This window comes from Stenella coeruleoalba, assembly GCF_951394435.1.
Source record: "Stenella coeruleoalba genome assembly, chromosome: 14".
NCBI lineage: Eukaryota > Metazoa > Chordata > Mammalia > Artiodactyla > Delphinidae > Stenella > Stenella coeruleoalba.
Window position 1 is genome coordinate 38,471,706 of NC_137160.1, and position 22,632 is coordinate 38,494,337.

At 36.9% G+C, this 22,632-nt stretch overlaps 1 protein-coding gene across 4 annotated transcripts in view; it reads right to left on the reverse strand.

Moving 5' to 3' along the window:
- KIAA1328 overlaps positions 1–22,632 on the reverse strand; it is a gene marked incomplete at its 5' end in the record, with an annotated part of 384,225 nt that overhangs the window by 134,040 nt on the left and 227,553 nt on the right. For 3 of the 4 annotated variants that reach the window (XM_079942019.1, XM_079942021.1, XM_079942022.1), the window contains 2 exons: positions 15,525–15,632; positions 21,876–22,549. In XM_079942019.1, the coding sequence (XP_079798145.1) occupies positions 15,525–15,632; positions 21,876–22,549 (782 nt within the window). The remainder of the gene's footprint in view (positions 1–15,524; positions 15,633–21,875; positions 22,550–22,632) is intronic. The other variant, XM_079942020.1, reaches the window with a different exon arrangement.

The following is a 22,632-nucleotide window of genomic DNA, read 5'->3' on the forward strand; positions in this document are numbered from 1 at the left end:
TACACAAAAATAAACTGAAAATGGATTAAAGACCTAAGTGTAAGACTGGACACTATAAAACTCTTAGAGGGAAACATAGGAAGAACACTCTGACATAAATCACAGCAAGATCTTTCGTGACCCACCTCCTAGGGTAATGGAAATAAAAACAAAAATAAATGAATGGCACCTAATGAAACTTAAAAGCTTTTTCACAGCAAAGGAAACTATAAACAAGATGAAAAGACAACACTCAGAATGGGAGGAAATATCTGAAAATCAATCAATGGACAAGGGATTAATCTCCAAAATATATAAACAGCTCATGCAGTTCAACATTAAAAAACCAAAAAACTCAGTCAAAAAATGGGCAGGGGCTTCCCTGGTGGCGCAGTGGTTGAGAGTCCGCCTGCCAATGCAGGGGACACGGGTTCGTGCCCTGGTCCGGGAAGATCCCACATGCCGCAGAGCGGCTGGGCCCATGAGCCACGGCCACTGAGCCTGAGCGTCCGGAGCCTGTGCTCCGCAATGGGAGAGAGCAAAACAGTGAGAGGCCCGCGTACCGCAAAAAAAAAAAAAAAAAAAAAAAAAAGGGCAGAAGACCTAATAGACATTTCTCCAAAGAAGACATACAGATGGCTAAGAGGCACATGAAAAGATGCTCAACATCACTAATTATTAGAGAAATGCAAATCAGAACTACAATTAGGTATCACCTCACACCAGTTAGAATAGGCATCATCAGAAAATCTACAAACAACAAATGCTGGAGAGGGTGTGGAGAAAAGGGAACCCTCTTGCACTGTTGGTAGGAATGTAAATTGATACAGCGACTATGGAGAACAGTATGGAGGTTTCTTAAAATCCTAAAAATAGGATTACCATATGACTCACTACTGGGCATATACCCAGAGAAAATAAGAATTCAAGAAGACACATGCACCCCAGTGTACTTTGCAGCTCTACTTACAATAGCCAGGTCATGGCAGCAACCTAAATGCCCATCGACAGATGAATGGATAAAGAAGATGTGGTACATTTATACAATGAAATATTACTCATCCACAAAAAGGAACGAAATTGGGTTATTTGTAGAGATGTGGATGGACCTAGAGACTGTCATACAGGGTGAAGTAAGTCAGAAAGATAAAAACAAATATCAGATATTAATGCATATATGTGGAATCTAGAAAAATGGTACAGGTTTGCAAGGCAGAAATAGAGACACAGAGGTAGAGAATAAATGTTTGGACACCAAGGGGGGAAAGCCGGGGTGGTGGGGTAGTGGTGGTAGGATGAATTGGGAGATTGGGATCGACATATATATATTAAGAGGGGTAAAATAGATAACTAATAAGAACCTTCTGTATTAAAAAAATAAAATTAAGAAAAAAAGATAATCAAACTGCACCAAACTTCTTAATGCCAACACTAGAAATTAGAAGATAATGGAACACAACCTTCATTCTCTTCTGAGGAAACTTAATTACCAACCAAGAATTCTATATGCAGCTAAACTATACATTAAATGTGAAGATACATGTAAGGCACTTTCCAGGGGCATGAAGTCTCAAAAAATTTGTTGCCTCTGTACTCCTTGTCAGTAAGCTATTGAAGGACATGATTCAGGAAGATACGTATAAACCTAAAAGAGGACATCAAAAGAGGAGGATAGCGAGAAAATTAAAGAAAATTTCCAGGATGATGGATAAGGAAAATTTCAGGATGAAATCTCTAAACAGCAAGCTTAGAGAAAAATCAGACTAGAGCAGAATCATGGAGGGCTCCAAGAGGATATATTTTAAAAAATGAAGAGATATGACAGAATAACTGATATATCTGAATATATTCAGATAATTATACTTTTCTTGGGTGAGTTTGTAAATGGAAAGACACAAGAATTCTGGCCAGAAACTTTGGTGTTTTGTTTACTGCTATATTCCCCCAAAGTCTAGAAAGTGGCTAGCACATGGTGGGAAACTTTATAAATATTTGAGTGAATTAATAAATTAATGAGTGCATGGAAAATTAAACAAGGCTTTTCTAAACTCTGGAAAAACAACTTATTATATAAAAATTAAATTTAATAATTATATAGTAGATGGCTCAGCTGTGTAGAAATTATCTATAGTTTTATTGTAAACAAATTGTGATAGCTATATTGAGCTATATTGAGAAGACAGAAGAAAGGAAATAGCGTGTGTGTGAGTATGTATGTTAGAGAGAGAGAGGAAGGGGAAGAGAGAAGGAGCGAGAAGAAAGAAGGGAGAGAAAAATGAGAAAAGAGGGAGACAGAATGTAGATCATTATCTGTGAGAGCTAAGTCATCTTTCATAGTAGAAAGTCAGTACTTAATGCTACTTAAATCTGATGTTAACAAACATGGATACAAATAGTAGAATAAACAGATTAAAACACATCTAAAACAGTAAAAACTTTTATCTCTAAAGAGTGGAAATTTGGAGTAGGTAGGAGTTGTAGAGGAGGCCACTATTTTTGCATAAACCTTGTTGAACAACTGACTTTTTAAACTATGTACATGCTTGATTTTAATAGTAATAAAATTAAATTAAACTATAGCAAGTCACAAAAAGACAAATACTGGGAACCTACCTCAACATAATAAAGGCCATATATGACAAACACACAGCTAACATCATACTTAACAGTGAAAAGCTGAAGGCATTTCCTCTAAGATCAGGAAAAAGACAAGGATGTCCACTCTTATCACTTTTATTCAACATAGTTTTGGAAGTCCTAGCCACAGCAATCATAGAAGAAAAATAAATAAAATGAACCCAAACTGGCAAAGAAGAAACAAAATGATCACTGTTTGCAGATGACATCATACTATACATAGAAAATCCTGGGGTTTCCCTGGTGGCACAGTGGTTAAGAATCCTCCTGCCAATGCAGGGGACACAGGTTCAAGTCCTGGTCCAGGAAGATCCCACATGTTGTGGAGCAACTAAGCCCATGCGCCACAGCTACTGAGCCTGTGCTCTAGAGCCTGCGAGCCACAACTACTGAGGCTGTGTGCCACAACTACTGAAGCCCGTGCACCTAGAGCCTGTGCTTCAGAACAAGAGAAGCTACCACGATGAGAAGCCCTTGCACTGCAACAAAGAGTAGCCCTGCTTATTGCAACTAGAGAAAGCCTGCGTGCAGCAGCGAAGACCCAATGCAGCCAAAAGTAAAATAAATAAATTTATATGTAAAAAAAAGAAAATACTAAAGTCGTTACCAGAAAACTGCTAGAGCTCATCAATGAATTTGGTAAAGTTGCAGGATACAAAATTAATAAACAGAAATCTGTAGTATTTCTATACATTAACAGTGAAAGATCAGAAAGGGAAATTAATGAAACAATTCCATTTACCATTGCATCAAAAAGGATAAAATACCTAAAAATAAACCTACCTAAGGAAACAAAAGACCTGTATTCTGAAAACTATAAGACACTGATGTAAGAAATCAGAGATGACACAAACAGATGGAAAGATATACCATGTTCTTGGGTTGGAAAACTTAATATCATCACAATGACTATACTACCCAAGGTAATCTAAGATTCAATGCAATCCCTATCAAATTACTAATGGCATTTTTCACAGAACTAGAACAAAAAAATTTTACAATTTGTAGGAAATACAAAAGACTCTGAATAGGCAAAGCAACCTTGAGAAAGAAAAATGGAGATGCAGGAATCAGGCTCCCTGGATTCAGACTAAGCTACAGTAATCAAAACAGTATGGTACTGGCACAAAAACAGAAAAATAGATCAGGATAGAACAGGATAGAAAGCCCAGACATAAACCCATGCACCTATGGTCAGTTAATCTATGACAAAGGATGCAAGAATATACAATGGAGAAAAGACAGTCTCCTCAATAAATGGTGCTGGAGAAACTGGACAGCTACATGTAAGAGAATGAAATTAGAACATTCTCTAACATCATACACAAAAATAAACTCAAAATGGATCAAAGACCTAAATGTAAGGCTGGATACTATAAAACTCTTAGAGGAAAACAGGCAGAATATTCTCTTACATAAATCGCAGCAATATCTTTCTGGATATGTCTCCTAGAGTAATGGAAACAAAACAAAAGTAAACAAACAGGACCTAATTAAACTTAAAAGCCTTTGCATAGCAAAGAAAACCATAAACAAAATGAAAAGACAACCTAAAGAATGGGAGAAAATATTTGCAAACAAAGGACCAACAAGGGATTAATCTCCAAAATATACAAACAGCTCATAAAGCTCAATATCAAAAATACAAACAACCCAATCAAAAAATGGGCAGAAGACCTAAATAGACATTTCTTTAAAGAAGACATATAGATGGCCAAAATGCACATCAAAAGATGTTGAACATCACTAATTATTAGAGAAATGCAAATCAAAACTACAATCAGGTATCACCTCACACCGGTTAGAATGGGCATAATCAGAAAATCTATAAACAACAGATGCTGCAGAGGGTGTGGAGACAAGGGAACTCTCTTGCACTGTTGGTGGGAATGTAAACTGATACAGCCACTATGGAGAACAGTATGGAGGTTCCTTAAAAAACTAAAAATAGTATTACCATATGACCCAGCAATCCCAGTACTGGGCATATACCCTGAGAAAATCGTAATTCAAAAAGACACATGCACCGCAATGTTCACTGCAGCACTATTTACAATAACCAGGTCATGGAAACAACCTAAATGCCCACCGACAGATGAGTGGATAAAGAAGATGTGGTACATATATACAATGGAATATTACTCAGTCATAAAAAAGAACAAAATAATGCCATTTGCAGGAACATGGATGGACCTAGAGACTGTCAGACTGAGCGAAGTAAGTCAGACAGAGAAAGATAAATATCATAGGATATCCGCTTATATGTTGAATCTAAAAAAAAGGGTAAAAATGAACTTATCTACAAAAGAGAAATAGAGTGACAGATGTAGAAAACAAACTTATGGCTAGCAGTGGTTAGGGGTAGGGATAAATTGGGGGACTGGGACTGACATATACAGATTACTATATATAAAATAGATAACTAATAAGGACCTGCTGTATAGCACAGGGAACTCTACTCAATAGTCTGTAATGGCCTATATGGGAAAAGAACTTAAAACAGACTGGATATATATATATATATATATATATATGTATAACTGATTCACATTGCTGTACACCTGAAACTAACAAAACACTGTAAATCAACTATACTCCAATAAAAATTAAAAAAAAATATTAACAGAAAAAAAAAAGAAAGAAAAGATACATGTACTCCAATATTCATTGAAGCCCTATTTCCAATAGCCAAGACATGGAAGCAACCTAAATGCCCATCGACAGATGAATGGATAAAGAAAATGTGGGGGGTGTGTGTGTGTGTGTGTGTGTGTGTGTGTGTGTGTGTGTATACACACAGACACATACATATACATATATAATGGAATATTACTTAGCCATAAAAAAGAATAAAATTATTTTTATTTACAGCAATGTGAATGGACCTGGAAATTATCATTCTGAGTGAAGTAAGTCAGACAGAGAAATACAAATGTCCTATGATATCACTTATATGTGGAATCTAAAAAATGATACAAATGAACTTATTTACAAAACAGAAATAGGCTCACAGACATAGAAAACAAACTTATGATTACCAAAGAGGAAAGGTGATAGGGATGGATAAATTAGGAATTTGAGAGTAACATATACACAGTACTATATATAAAACAGATAAACAACAAGGACCTACTGTATAGCACAGGGACTATACTCAATATCTTGTAATAATCTACATGCGAAAAGAATTTGTAAAAGAATACATATATATATATATATATATATATATATATATATATATATATATATATATATGAATCACTTTGCTGTGCACCTGAAACAAACATAACATTGTAAATCAACTATACTTCAATAAAAATAAATTATTTTTATTTATTAAAAAGACAAATACCGTATGATTCCAGTTATATGAGGTATCTAGAATAATCAAAGTGTAGAAACAAAATAAAATGGTGGTTGCTAGGGGATGGAGGTAAGAGAAAATGAAGAGTAGTTATTAATGGGCACAGAGTTTCAGTTTTGTAGGATAAAAGAGTTCTGGAGATTGGTTTCACAACACTGTAAATATGTTTACTATTATTGAATAGTATACTAAAAAATGGTTGAGATGGTAAATTTTATGTTATGTGTATTTTACCACAATTTAAAAAATTAATTATGGCAAAATTGTGCTAAAATAAGAATTCTTGGGTTCTGATAATGGCTGAGTAGCTCCTATAGGATCAAATCTACACATAACAACTATAAACTCTGGGAGGAAAAAAAATAACTTGAATGCACTGAAAAGTGGCCAAAAGGAAGGAGAAACTGTAAGAGGATTAGCACTTAAAAGAAAACAGTGGCACTGGAAGAGTTCCTGACTTTTTTTAATGGCTTTTAGCTGAAAGTAGGCTTAAAGAACCAGAGGATAGAGTCTAGGTTGACCAAAGTAGCTAAAAAGTGAAAAATCTTGGAGTGGAGAGAGAGAAACAGGAAAGTCTCAAATTCTATGCAACAACCCTGCCAGTTTGGGCTGACCCCTGAACTACACATGAACTACACATGAACAGGGCAGACTTAAGCAACCTAATTAAAGTTAAAATAACTCAATAGCGATTATCGCTGCCACTTACTCCAGGGAGATAGAGCTTGGAATCTGAGTTCAGTTAAATTAACTGCCCACTAGCACACAGAAAATTAACATTGTTCAGAGAAATACAGGCATACCTTGAAGACACTGTAGTTTTGGTTCCAGACCACCACAATGAAGTGAATATTGCAACAAAAGGAGTCACACAAATTGTTTGGTTTCCCAGTGCATATAAAAGTTATGTTTACACTATATTGTAGTCTATTAAATGTGCATAAGCATTATGTCTAAAAAAAAACCCCACCTTAATTAAAAAATACTTTATTGCTAAAAGATGCTAACCATCATCTGAGCTTTCAGCAAGTCATAATCTTTTTGCAAAGTAAAATCAAAGATCACTGATCACTATAACAAATATAATAATAATGATAGTAACAACAATAATAATATCAGAAATATTGTAAGGATTAGGAAAATGTAGCACAGAGATACAAAGTGAGCAAATGCTGTTGGAAAAATGGTGCCGATAGACTTGCTCGACACAAGGTTGCCATAAGCCTTCAATTTGTAAAAACCACAATTATTTGTGAAGCATGATAAAGTGAAGCATAATAAAATGAGATATACCTATATAACTGAATTCTAGAGTTACTCACAATGACCAGGAAACAATCCAAAATTACTAAACATACCAAGAAACAGAAGAACGTGACCAACACTCAATAGAAAAGTCAATTAGTGGAAACAAACCCCAAGATGAACCAGGTGTTAGAATTAGCAGACAAGGATTTTAAAGGAAAAAACACACCTGTAACGAATAAAATAGAAAATTTGAACAGAGAAATAGAAATTATAACAAAGATCCAAATGGAAATTCTAAAACCAAAAAAACCAACATCTGAAATTAAAAAAAATCATTGTATGGGCTTAATGGCAGATTAGAAATAACAGAAGAGAGTTGATGAATCTGAGGATAGATCAACAGAAATTATTCAATACGAAGAATAAAGAAAAATAGATTTTAAAAAATTAGCAAAGAGCCAGGGACCTCTGGGACAATAAACTAAAGCTCTAATATACATGTAAACAGAGTTCCAAAAGGAGAGGATAAAGAGAATAGGGAAAAAATATATTTGAAAAAACACTGGCCAAAAATTCTTTATATTTCATGAAAACAGCATTCTCAAACATTGATTTTGGGGTGTAAACTGATTTAACTTTTTATGAAAAGCAATTTGGCAATGTGAATCAAGAATCTTAAAAGGGGGGAGAGGGGGAAGATGGCGGAAGAGTAAGACGCGGAGATTACCTTCCTCCCCACAGATACATCAGAAACACATCTACACGTGGAACAACTCCTACAGAACACGTACTGAATGCTGGCAGAAGACCTCAGACCTCCCAAAAGGCAAGAAAGTCCCCACGTACCTGGGTAGGGCAAAAGAAAAAAGAATAAACAGAGACAAAAGGATAGGGACGGGACCTGCACCAGTGGGAGGGAGCTGTGAAGGAGGAAAGGTTTCCACACACTAGGAAGCCCTTTCGCGGGCGGAGACTGCGGGTGGCGGAGGGGGAAGCTTCGAAGGCACAGAGGAGAGCACAGCAACAGGGGTGAGGAGGGCAAAGCAGAGAGATTCCCGCACAGAGGATCGGTGCCGACCGGCACTCACCAGCCCGAGAAGCTTGTCGGCTCACCCGCTGGGGAGGGCGGGGCTGGGAGCTGAGGCTCAGGCTTCCATCCGCACGCAGGCAGAGGACTGGCGGCGTGAACACAGCCTGAAGGGGTTAGTGCACCACCGCTAGCTGGGAGGGAGTCCAGGGAAAAGTCTGGACCTGCTGAAGAGGCAAGAGACCTTTTCTTCTCCCTTTGTTTCCTGGTGCGCGAGGCGAGGGGATTAAGAGTGCTGCTTAAAGGAGCTCCAGAGACGGGCGCAAGGCGCGGCTAACAGCGCGGACCCCAGAGACAGGCATGAGATGCTAAGGCTGCTGCTGCCGCCACCAAGAAGCCTGTGTGTGAGCACAGGTCACTCTCCACAACTCCCTTCCGGGGAGCCTGTGCAGCCCGCCACTGCCAGGGTCCCGGGATCCAGGGACAAATTCCCCGAGAGAACGCACGGCGCGCCTCAGGCTGGTGCAACGTCACGCAGGCCTCTGCCCCCGCAGGCTCACCCCGCATCCGTACCCCTCCCTCCCCGCAGCCTGAGTGAGCCAGAGTCCCCCAAGCAGCTGCACCTTTAACCCCGTCCTGTCTGAGCGAAGAACAGACGGCCTCCGGCGACCTACATGCAGAGGCAGGGCCAAATCCAAAGCTGAGCCCTGGGAGCTATGCCAACAAAAAAGAGAAAGGGAAATCTCACCCAGCAGCCTCAGGAGCAGCGGATTAAATCTCCACAGTCAACTTGATGTACCTGCATCTGTGGAATACCTGAATAGACAATGAATCATGCCAAATTGAGGAGGTGGATTCTGAGAGCAAGATTTATTATTTTTTCCCCTTTTTGTGAGTGTATGCTTCTGTGTGAGATTTTGTCTGTATAGCTTTGCTTTCACCATTTGTCCTAGGGTTCTATCCGTCCGTTTTGGTTTGTTTGTTTTTACTTTTAAAAAATTTTCTTCTTAATAATTATTTTTTATTTTAATAACTTTATTTTATCTTCCTTTATTTTATTTTCTTTTATCCTCTTTCTTTCTTTCTCCTTTTTCTCCCTTTTATTCTGAGCAGTGTGGATGAAAGGCTCTTGGTGCTGCAGCTAGGAGTCAGTGCTCTGCCTCTGAGGTGGGAGAGCCAACTTCAGGACACTGGTCCACAAGACACCTCCCAGCTCCACATAATATCAAACGGCGAAAATCTCCCAGAGATTTCCATCTCAACACCAACACCCAGCTTCACTCAATGACCAGCAAACTACAGTGCTGGACACCACATGCCAAACAACTAGCAAGACAGGAACACAACCCCACCCATTAGCAGAGAGGCTGCCTAAAATCATAATAACTTCACAGACACCCCAAAACGCACTACCAGACATGGACCTGCCCACCAGAAAGACAAGATCCAGCCTCATCCACCAAAACATAGGCACTAGTCCCCTCACCAGGAAGCCTACTGAACCCACTGAACCAACCTTAGCCACTGCGGAAGACACCAAAAACAATGGGAACTATGAACCTGAAGCCGGCAAAAAGGAGACCCCAAACACAGTAAGATAAGCAAAATGAGAAGACAGAAAAACACACAGCAGATGAAGGAACAAGATAAAAACCCACCAGATCTAACAAATGAAGAGGAAATAGGCAGTCTACCTGAAAAAGAATTCAGAATAATGATAGTAAAGATGATCCAAAATCTTGGAAATAGAATAGAGAAAATGCAAGAAACATTTAACATGGACCTAGAAGAACTAAAGGTGAAACAAGCAACGACGAACAACACAATAAATGAAATTAGAAGGGATCAATAGCAGAATAACTGAGGCAGAAGAACGGATAAGTGACCTGGAAGATAAAATAGGGGAAATAACTACTGCAGAGCAGAATAAAGAAAAAAGAATGAAAAGAACTGAGGACAGTCTCAGAGACCTCTGGGACAACATTAAACACACCAACATTCAAATTATAGGGGTTCCACATGAAGAAGAGAAAAAGAAAGGGACTGAGAAAATATTTGGAGAGATTATAGAAAGAGATTATAGAAAACTTCCCTAATATGGAAAAGAAAATAGTTAATCAAGTCCACGAAGCACAGAGAGTCCCATACAGGATAAATCCAAGGAGAAACACGCCAAGACACATATTAAGCAAACGGTACAAAGAAAACATATTAAAAGCAGCAAGGGAAAAACAACAAATAACACACAAGGGAATCCCTATAAGGTTAACAGCTGATCTTTCAGCAGAAACTCTGCAAGTCAGAAGGGACTGGCGGGACATATTTAAAGTGATGAAGGAGAAAAACCTACAACCAAGATTACTCTACCCAGCAAGTATCTCATTTAGATTTGATGGAGAAATTAAAACCTTTACAGACAAGCAAAAGCTGAGAGAGTTCAGCACCACCAAACCAGCTTTACAACAAATGCTAAAGGATCTTCTCTAGGCAAGAAACACAAGAGAAGGAAAAGACCTACAATAACAAACCCAAAACAATTAAGAAAATGGGAATAGGAACATACATATCGATAATTACCTTAAATGTAAATGGATTAAATGCTCTCACCAAAAGACACAGACTGGCTGAATGGATACAAAAACAAGACCCATATATATGCTGTCTACAAGAGACCCACTTCAGACCTAGAGACACATACAGACTGAAAGTGAGGGGATGGAAAAAGATATTCCATGTAAATGGAAACCAAAAGAAAGCTGGAGTAGCAATTCTCATATCAGACAAAATAGACTTTAAAATAAAGACTATTAGAAGAGACAAAGAAGGACACTACATAATGATCAAGGCATCGATCCAAGAAGAAGATATAACAATTGTAAATATTTATGCAACCAACATAGGAGCACCTTAATACATAAGGCAAATACTAACAGCCATAAAAGGGGAAATTGACAGTAACACATTCATAGTAGGGGACTTTAACACCCCATTTTCACCAATGGACAAATCATCCAAAATGAAAATAAATAAGGAAACACAAGCTTTAAATGATACATTAAACAAGATGGACTTAATTGATATTTATAGGACACTCCATCCAAAAACAACAGAATACACATTTTTCTCAAGTACTCATGGAACACTCTCAAGGATACATCGTATCTTAGGTCACAAATCAAGCCTTGGGAAATTTAAGAAAACTGAAACTGTATCAAGTATCTTCTCAGACCACAATGCTATGAGACTAGATATCAATTACAGGAAAAGATCTGTAAAAAATACAAACACATGGAGGCTAAACAATACACTACTTAACAATGAGACGAGCACTGAAGAAATCAAAGAGGAAATCAAAAGATACCTAGAAACAAATGACAATGGAGACACAATGACCCCAAACCTATGGGATGCAGCAAAAGCAGTTCTAAGAGGGAAGTTTATAGCAATACAATCCTACCTTAAGAAACAGGAAACACCTAGAATAAACAACCTAACCTTGCACCTAAAGCAATTAAGAGAAAGAAGAACAAAAAAACTACAAAGTTAGCAGAAGGAAAGAAATCATAAAGATCAGATCAGAAATAAATGAAAAAGCAATGAAGGAAATGATAGCAAAGATCAATAAAACTAAAAGCTGGTTCTTTGAGAAGATAAACAAAACTGATAAACCATTAGCCAGACTCACCAAGAAAAAAAGGGAGAAAAGTCAAATCAATAGAATTAGAAATGAAAAAGGAGAAGTAACAACTGACCCTGCAGAAATACCAAAGATCATGAGAGATTACTACAAGCAACTCTATGCCAATAAAATGGACAACCTGGAAGAAATGGACAAATTCTTAGAAATGCACAACCTGCCAAGACTGAATCAGGAAGAAATAGAAAATATGAACAGAGCAATCACAAGCACTGAAATTGAAACTGTGATTAAAAATCTTCCAACAAACAAAAGCCCAGGATCAGATGGCTTCAAGGCGAATTCTATGAAACACTTATAGAAGAGCTAAGACCTGTCCTTCTCAGACTCTTCCAAAACATAGCAGAGGGAGGAACACTCCCAAACTCATTCTACGAGGCCACCATCACCCGGACACCAAAACCAGACAAGGATGTCACAAAGAAAGAAAACTACAGGGCAAAATCACTGATGAACATAGATGCAAAAATACTCAACAAAATACTAGCAAACAGAATCCAACAGCACATTAAGAGGATCATACACCATGATCAAGTGGGGTTTATTCCAGGAATACAAAGATTCTTCAAAATACGCAAATCAATCAATGTGATACACCATATTAACAAATTGAAGGAGACAAACCATATGGTCATCTCAATAGATGCAGAGAAAGCTTTTGACAAAGTTCAACACCCATGTATGATAAAAACCCTCCAGAAAGTAGGCATAGAGGGAACTTCACTCAACATAATAAAGGCCATATATGACAAACCCACAGCCAACATCCTCCTCAATGGTGAAAAACTGAAAGCATTTCCACTAAGAACAGGAACAAGACAAGGTTGCCCACTCTCACCACTCTTATTCAACATAGTTTTGGAAGTTTTAGCCACAGCAATTGGAGAAGAAAAGGAAATAAAAGAATCCAAATTGGAAAAGAAGAAGTAAAGCTGTCACTGTTTGCAGATGACATGATCCTATACATAGAGAATCCTAAAGATGCTACCAGAAAACTACTAGAGCTAATCAATGAATTTGGTTAAGTGGCAGGATACAAAATCAATGCACAGAAATCTCTGGCATTCCTATATACTAATGATGAAAAATCTGAAAGTGAAATCAAGAAAACACTCCCATTTACCATTGCAACAAAAAGAATAAAATATCTAGGAATAAACCTACGTAAGGAGACAAAAGACTTGTATGCAAAAAATTATAAGACACTGATGAAAGAAATTAAAGATGATACAAATAGATGAAGAGATATACCATGTTCTTGGATGGAAGAATCCACAGTGTGAAAATGACTCTACTACCCAAAGCAATCTACAGATTCAATCCAATCCCTATCAAACTACCACTGGCATTTTTCACAGAACTAGAACAAAACATTTCACAATTTGTATGGAAACACAGAAGACCCCAAATAGCCAAAGCAAGCTTGAGAACGAAAAACAGAGCTGGAGGAATCAGGCTCCCTGACTTCTGACTATACTACAAAGCTACAGTAATCAAGACAGTATGGTATTGGCACAAAAACAGAAATATAAATCAATGGAACAGGATAGAAAGCCCAGAGATAAAGTCACGCACATATGGTCACCTTATCTTTGATAAAGGCGGCAGGAATGTACAGTGGAGAAAGGACAGCCTCTTCAATAAGTGGTGGTGGGAAAACTGGACAGGTACATGTAAAAGTATGAGATTAGAACACTCCCTAACACCTCACACAAAAATAAGTTCAAAATGGATTAAAGCCCTAAATGTAAGGCCAGAAACTATCAAACTCTTAGAGGAAAACATAGGCAGAACACTCTATGACATAAATCACAGCAAGATCCTTTTTGACCCATCTCCTAGAGAAATGGAAATAAAAACAAAAATAAACAAATGGAACCTAGTGAAACTTCAAAGCTTTTGCACAGCAAAGGAAACCATAAACAAGACAAAAAGACAACCCTCAGAATAGGAGAAAGTATTTGCAAATGAAGCAACCGACAAGGGATTAATCTTCAAAATTTACAAGCAGCTCATGCAGCTCAATAACAAAAAAACAAACAACCCAATCCAAAAATGGGCAGAAGACCTAAACAGACATTTCTCCAAAGAAGATACACAGATTGCCAACAAACACATGAAAGAATACTCAACATCATTAATCATTAAAGAAATGCAAATGAAAAGTACAATGAGATATCATCTCACACCGGTCAGAATGGTCATTATCAAAAAATCCATAGACAATAAATGCTGGAGAGGGTGTGGAGAAAAGGGAACACTCTTGTGCTGCTGTGGAAATGTGAATTGGTACAGCCACTATGGAGAACTGTATGGAGGTTCCTTAAAAAACTACAAATAGAACTACCATATGACCCAGCAATCCCACCACTGGGCATATACCCTGAGAAAACCATAATTCAAAAAGAGTCATGTATGAAAATGTTCATTGCAGCTCTATTTACAATAGCCAGGAGATGGAAGCATCCTATGTGTCCATTATTGGATGAATGGATAAAGATGATGTGGCACATATATACAATGGAATATTACTCAGCCATAAAAAGAAACGAAAATGAGTTTATTGTGGTGAGGTCAATGGACTTAGTGTCTGTCATACAGAATGAAGTAAGTCAGAAAGATAAAGACAAATACCGTATGCTAACACATATATGTGGAATCTAAGAAAAAAAAATGTCATGAAGAACCTAAGGGAAAGACGGGAATAAAGCCACAGATGTACTATAGAATGGACTTGAGGATATGGGGAGGGGGAAGGGTAAGCTGTGACAAAGTGAGACAGTGGCATGGACATATATACGCTACCAAACTTAAAACAGATAGCTAGTGGGAAGCAGCCGCATGGCACAGGGAGATCAGCTCGGTGGTTTTTGACCACCTAGAGGGGTGGGATAGGCAGGGTGGGAGGGAGGGAGATGCAAGAGGGAAGAGATATGGGAACATATGTATATGTATAACTGATTCACTTTTTTATAAAGCAGAAACTAACACACCATTGTAAAGCAATTATACTCCAATAAAGATGTAAAAAAAAAAAAAAAGAATCTTAAAAGGATTTATACATACTTTAAGCTAGTAGTTCTGCATACATTAAAAATGTATGTACAGAAATGTTCCTCAAAGCATAATTTATTGTATAATAGTAAAACCTTATATTATCCAATAACAGGCTTATTGATAAATATTGAGTAATATTCGTCACATGATAGATATTGGTTAAATGAATTAATATCATGTTTTCATAAAAAAGGACATCAGAAACTGGGATACACAAAAAAAAGCAAAAAATAAAATTCTGTATAAGCATAATCCCTATTATGATATAGAAATTATTATTATGAAAGAGAGAGGGGAAAAGGCCTCATAGGATTGTCTCTGAATGGTAGGATTATGAATGATTTTTATTTTCTTCTTTACACTTTTCTATATTTTTCAAAAATTTATAATGTGAATATATTTATTCATATGATCAGAAAACTGGATTCACCAATATGAAGCTATAAATATATACCAACCATATCCTTAATATCTGTGTGCTACATATTTTGCCTTCACCGACCACCCAAGTTTACCTTGGTCCAGAGCCACTCTCATTCATATCCAGCCTCAGCTCTCGGGGTGTAGTAATGTCTTTATTAGCAACCAGTTCTCTTGACTTAAATACAGCTTGAGTTCTTAACCTGTAAAAATAGATTTAGACATAGAAATAGAACAAACAATACTAAAATTTGTATGGAACCATAAAGGACCCTGAATAGCTAAATCTTGAGAAAGAAGACCAAAGTTGGAAGCATTACATCCTCTGATTTCCAACTATATTACAAAGCTATAGTCAAAACAGTACTGGCATACAATTCAACACTAAAACACCAAATAAACAGGTTAAAAAAATGGGCAGAGGATCTGAATAGACATTTGTTCAAAGAAGACATACAGATGGCCAACAGGGACATGAAAAGATGCTTAACGTCACTTATCATCAGGGAAATGAAAATCAAAACCATAATGAGATATCACCTCACACCTGTCAGAATGGCCATTATCAAGAAGACAGCAAATAACAAGTGTTGACAAGGATGTGAAGAAAAGGGAATCCTCGTGCACTGTTGGTAGGAATGTAAATTGGTGTAGCCGCTATGGAAAACAGTACGGAGATTCCTCAATAAATTAAAAATAGAACTATTATATGATGTAGCAATTCCACTCCTGGGTATTTATCTGAAGAAAACAAAAACGCTAATGATTCAACAGAAAAGATACATGCGTCCCTGTGTTCACTGCAGCATTATTTACAATAGCCAAGATACGGAAGCAACCTTAGTGTCCGTCAACAGATGAATGGATAAAGAAGATGTGGTATATGTATATAATGGAGTATTACACAGCCATACAAAAGGATAAAATCTTGCCATGTGCAACAACATGGATGGGCTTGGAGGGTATTATGCTAAGTGAAATAAGTCAGACAGAGAAAGATAAATACTGTATGATTTCACTTATATGTGGACTCTAAAAAACAAATGAACAAACATAATGAAACAGAAACAGAGTCATAAATATAGAGAACAAATAGGTGGTTGCCAGAGGGGAGAGGGGTCAGGGTAGGTGAGAAATAGGTGAGGGAGATTAAGAGGTACAGTACAAATTTCCAGTTGCAAAATAAATGAGACATGGCTATGAAATGTACAGTATGGGGAATATAGTCAATAATTATGTAATATCTTTCTGTGGTGACACATGACAACTAGACTTATTGTGGTGATCATTTTGAAATGTATAGATATATCAAGTCACTATCTTATGTACCAGGAACTAACATAGTATTGTAGGTCAATTATACTTCAAAAACAAACAAAGAAACAAACTCATAGGAAAAAAAGGTGAGGTTTGTGCTACCAGAGATGATAGGTAGGGAGAAGGGGAATTAGATAAAAGTAGATAAAAGGTACAAACTTCCAATTATAAGCTAAACAAGTACTAGGGATGTAATATACAACATAATAAATATAATTAACACTGCTGTATGTTATATATGAAAGTTGTTAAGAGAGTAAACCCTAATGGTTCTTATCACAAGGAAAAAACATTTTTTTCTATTTAATTTTGTATCTATATAAGATGATAGATATTCACTAAACTTATCTTGGTAGTCATTTCATGATGTATGTAAGTGAAATTATCATGCTGTACACCCTAAACTTATACAGTGCTATATGCCAATTATAGCTTAATAAAACTAGAAGAGGGGCTTCCCTGCTGGCGCAGTGGTTAAGAATCCACCTGCCAATGCAAGGGACATGGGTTCAATCCCTGGGCCGGGAAGATCCCACATGCCACGGAGCAAGTAAGCCCGTGTACCACAACTACTGAGCCTGCGCTCTAGAGCCCGCGAGCCACATCTACTGAGCCCATGTGCCACAACTACTGAAGCCCGCACGCCTAGAGCCTGTGCTCCGCAACAAGAGAAGCCACCGCAATGAGAAGCCTGCGTACCACAACAAAGAGTAGCCCCAGCTCACCGCAACTAGAGAAAGCCCGTGCACAGCAACAAAGACCCAATGCAGCCAAAGATAAATAAATAAATAAATAAATATATTAAAAAAAAAACTGGAAGTAAAAAGAGTAAATCAGAAATAAATAGAAGTGAGAAAAATACTAAATCAAAATACAAAATCAAATGAGTAGACACACCCACACATACAAACTGACATATAAACAGTCACAAAGACCAATAAAACAGAATAGAAAACCCGGAAATAAACCCTTGCATATGTAATCAACTAATCTTTGATCAGGGCACCAAGAATACACAATTGGGAAAGGATAGTCTCTTCAATAAATGGTTTTGGGAACAATGGACAGCCCCGTGCAAAAGAATGAAATTAGACCAGTATCTTACGTGTTACACGTCACATAAGAATTAACTCAAAATGGGTTAAAGACTAGAATGTAAGACCTAAAACCATGAAACTCCTAGAAGAAAACATAGGTGGTAAGCTCACTGACATAGTCTTGGTGATGATCTTTTGGAGCTGACACAAAATATAAAGGCAACAAAAACCAAAAATAAATAAGTGGGACTACATCAAACTATAAAGCCTCTGCACAGCAAAGGAAACCACCAACAAAATGAAAAGGAGACCTACCAAATGGGAGAAAATATTTGCAAATCATATATCTGATAAAGGGGTAATATCCAAAATATATAAAGAACTTATGTAATTCAATAGCAAAAACCCAAACAAGCCAATTAAAAAATGAGCAGAGGATGTGAATAGACATTTTCTCAAAGAAGGCATACAGATGGCTAACAGATACATGAAAAGATGCTCAATATCACTAATCATCAGGGAAATGCAAATCAAAACTACAATGAGATGTCACCTCATACCTGTTAGAATGGCTATTATCAAAAAGACAAGAAACAACAATTGTTGGTCAGGATATGGAGAAATGGGAATCCCTATATATTCTTGGTGAGAATGTAAAGTGGTACAGTCATTATGGAAAACAGTATGGAAAATCCTCAAAATTTAAAAATAGAACTACCATATGATCTAGCAATTGGGTATTTATCTTAAGGAAATGAAATTTGTATCTTAAAGAGATGTCTGCATTTCCACGTTCATTGCTGCATTAATCACAATAGCCAAGATATGGAAACAACCTAAGTGTCTATTGACAGAAGAATGGATAAAGAAAATGTGAGATACACACACACACACACACACAAACATACACACAGTGGAATATTATTCAGCCAGAAAAAAGAAGGAAATCCTGCCATTTGCAACAGTATGCATGAACCTAGAGGACATTACGTTCAGTGAACATACCAACATACCAAAATATGTGAGACTAACAGTGCTGAGAGGGATATTTATGGCCCTAAATGCTTCCAGTAAAAAAGAAGAAAAGTATCAAATCAATAATCTAAGCTCCCACCTTAAGACAGAAAAAAAGAACAAGATAAATCCAAAGCAAGCAGAAATAAGGAAATACTAAGAAATGAATCAATTAAATAAATGAGACCCGTATTATCTTGATACCAAAACCAAAGCCAGTATAAAAAAAGAAAACTACAGACCAATATCCCTCATACACATTGATGTAAATATCCTTAACAAAATATTAGTAAATAGAAATTTGTAGTATATAAAAAGTATTATACACTATGACCAAGGAGATTTATTCCAGGGATACAATGCTAGGTCAATATTAAAAAGAACTGTCAATGCAACCCACCATATTGGCAATCTAAAAGAGAAAAATCAAACAATCACGTCAATTAACACATAAAAGGTATCTGACAAAATTCAACAGTCATTATGGAAACTTTATATCATCTACAATAAAAAAAAATCAAACTTCATCAAAATTGAAAACTTTTGCTTTGTGAAAGATCCTTTTTGAGACTGAAAAGACAGGCTACAGACCAGGAGAAAATACTTGCAATCCACCTATCTGACAAAGGACTTATATCCTTTGAATATATAAGGAACTCTCAAAACTCAACAGGAAAACAATTCAAACAATCCGGTTGGAATATGGCAAGAGATATTAAAGGGACAATTTACCCAAAAGGATGGAAGGAGGGCAAACTAGCAAATGAAAAGATATTCAATATCACTAGCCATTAGGAAAATGCAAACTAAGACGACAATGAAATATCACTACACACAGATTAGAACATGTCAAATAAAAACCTGTGACACTATCAAATGCCGGAAAGGAGGTGGAGAAATGATCTTTCATATGTTACTGGTAGAAAAGTATTTTAAACTTAATGTGGTATAAGTTAAGTATGATCTTATCATAAGATTTAGCAATCTTACTCCTAGTTTTCATTTGTAGAAACAAAAACCTTAGGCCACACTAAAACTTGTATTAGAATATATAGCAGCTCTATTTGTAGCAGAAAAAAACTGAAAACAACCAATTGTCCTTTAACAGATAAATGGTTAAACATATCATGGTATATCCATATCGTGGAATAGTACTCAGAAATCAAAAGGTACAATATATGCGACAACCTAGATGGATGTCAAGAACATTATGCTGAATGAGAAAAGCCAATATCAAAATTTCACATACTGTATAATTCCATTTATATAACATTTTCAAAATAACAAAATTATAGACATAGACAACAGATTAGGAGTCTCCAGGGGTTAGGGATGGGGGCACAGAGAGTGACTCTAACAGAAGAGTACAAAGGAAATCTTGGTGGTGCTGAAATAGTCCTGTAGTTTGTTTGTGGTGGTGGTTACACAAATCCACACATGTGATAAAATGACATAGAAATACACATACACACTGTACCAATGTTAATTTACTAGTTTTGATAATATATTACAGTTGTATAAAATGTAGTCATTGGGAGAAGCTGGTTTTTGCAACTTCTATCAATCTAATTATTTCAAAATAAAAAGTTTTTAAAAATCTCTATACATATGCATAAACGTTTACAATTTATATACACAAAACTTGTTCAAAATCTGTGTTTCATAGCTCTTTCATCTAAGCTGGGGTGATCAAGAGAACAATAAAGACTTTATTATCATTATGCAGCACTATTTGAACATACAATCCTGTTCAAATGAACATGATGCCTAGTCTAAAATTACCCATTCTCCCCTGCTAGACTGTGACCTCTTTAAAGACCGCACTTGAAATTTTTTTTACCTATCCCAAGTACCTAGAACCATTCCTCACATAATATAGGCATTCGATAAATGTTTGTTGAATGAAGTTCTCAGGAGAGACTACACATTAACTGGAGTATTAGAGATTGGGGTCATAAAATTGAAGCAACATTTCAGCCTTTGGTTACAATCTTGTTACAAGAGACTTCATTTTCACTTCCTTTAAAAGCCTCCAGGTTTCAACAATGAAGAATAAAACTGATCATGAAGAGAAAGAGGAAGACCACTTTTGCTTCCTAGAAGAGTCAGTGTTACACTGAGGGAAAAATGTCAAGATGGAACTTTCAAAGAAATTAAAATTTAAAAAATATTAGGCAAGATCTGAAAATGAAAGAAAATTAACTCCAAGAAGTAAAAGAAAATAACACTAGTATTAAGTGTGTCTGTATAGGATCTATGTGTCTAAGAATGCGTACAAAGGGGAAATGGTATGTTTGACCAAGGAGGAAATGGCAGGGAAAGACACGCACACACACACACACACACACACACACACACACACAATTCCCTATGAAAACTTGAAACTTACTTTTTAAAAAAGACATAAATGCCATATTTTCTTGTGTTTAAAATACAATTGTGTCTGATTTATTACTATTTTTAAACTAAGATAACAAACTTTATGACTCTGCATGTAAAACTATGCTGAACACTACATGATATAAAACAGGACTTTAGCTTTTGAAACATTGTTCTCAGGGAAAAATTGTTAGAGGAAGAACAGTTTAAATGTGGGTAAGTGTATAAGAAACTGGTTATTGAACAGGCTATGCTTCATGACCAGAAAAGACTGAATTTAGAAGGTTCCCATCATTTGTTGCATGGAATGATGACAGCTAGCCATGCTTCGGTCTGATTTCACATCCTGAAATCTCATACTTTTACTTAATGGTAATATTCTCTACAATGACATCAAACAGCAAAGGATTTTGTGTAACGGTAATATTTAAAAATACTGTCTTTCGAATCCAGCAAAAATTATACTGGACTGCTGAGAAGTAGATATTCTAAGCTAACATTTTGGAAGACAAGGTAATCTTTCAAGTCTTCCCCAAAAGACAGTGCAATTTACTTGCAAGTCATAGCTGCTGTGCATCTTGAGCAAACCAAAGTCCCGAGGAACTTCTGTTCCTACACATCTGTTATAGTAACACAGCTGTCATTTTATACTGTGTTTTCCAAGCTATAGATACTGCTGAAAGAACAGGTAGGACTCACCAGTTATAGTCCAGTCGAGACTGATGAAGCTGCTCCTGCTTTAGGAGTAGTTTTGTCTCCTGCTGGGCCAGTAGATGCTGAAGGCGTTCCTTTTCAATTTCCAGCTCCATTTTCTGAAGCATGAGTTGCTGCCTTCTATCTTCTGAGAGCTGCTTTTTGACATCAGTTTCACTAGGCTGCAGTGCCCCTTGGCCACGCATCAGAGATGCCCAGGAAAGCCCACAATACCTGCATGATTCCAGATGTGTCTTGGAATATTCAGGGACCATGTTTGTCGGATGGCTCTCACGAACATGATCCGCATTTTCAGAAAGTCTGTGACCACAACACTGACTAGGTGGAGTAGCCTTACGGTGTTGGCATTCCTTCATGTTCAGGTCCTCTGGTGGAACTTCCTCTGTAGGGACTGCATCTACTAGTTTTTTCCCTGGGGATCCATAATTACATGTTCTGGTCTCTGATGGCACCTTGTCCACATCCTCTTTGGGATAATGAAGGGCTGCTTGTTTCAAAGAATTATTCCTAAATTCCGCAAGGGATTCTGAAGCTGAGTCCTGATTTGCAGACTTAGGCCTTTGCTTGGTTTGAGTGTGGGTTTGTGGTTTGGCTACACTCAAGTAGGAACCATCCAGTTCCACAGATGAAGACCAGAGAGTGCTTTTCCTATCGGATACCTAAAAGGAATCGCAAGATCACTTGTCAAATAAGAGCACAACAGGAGTTCTTTTGACTTTTCAGAAATCAGTGATATATGTTT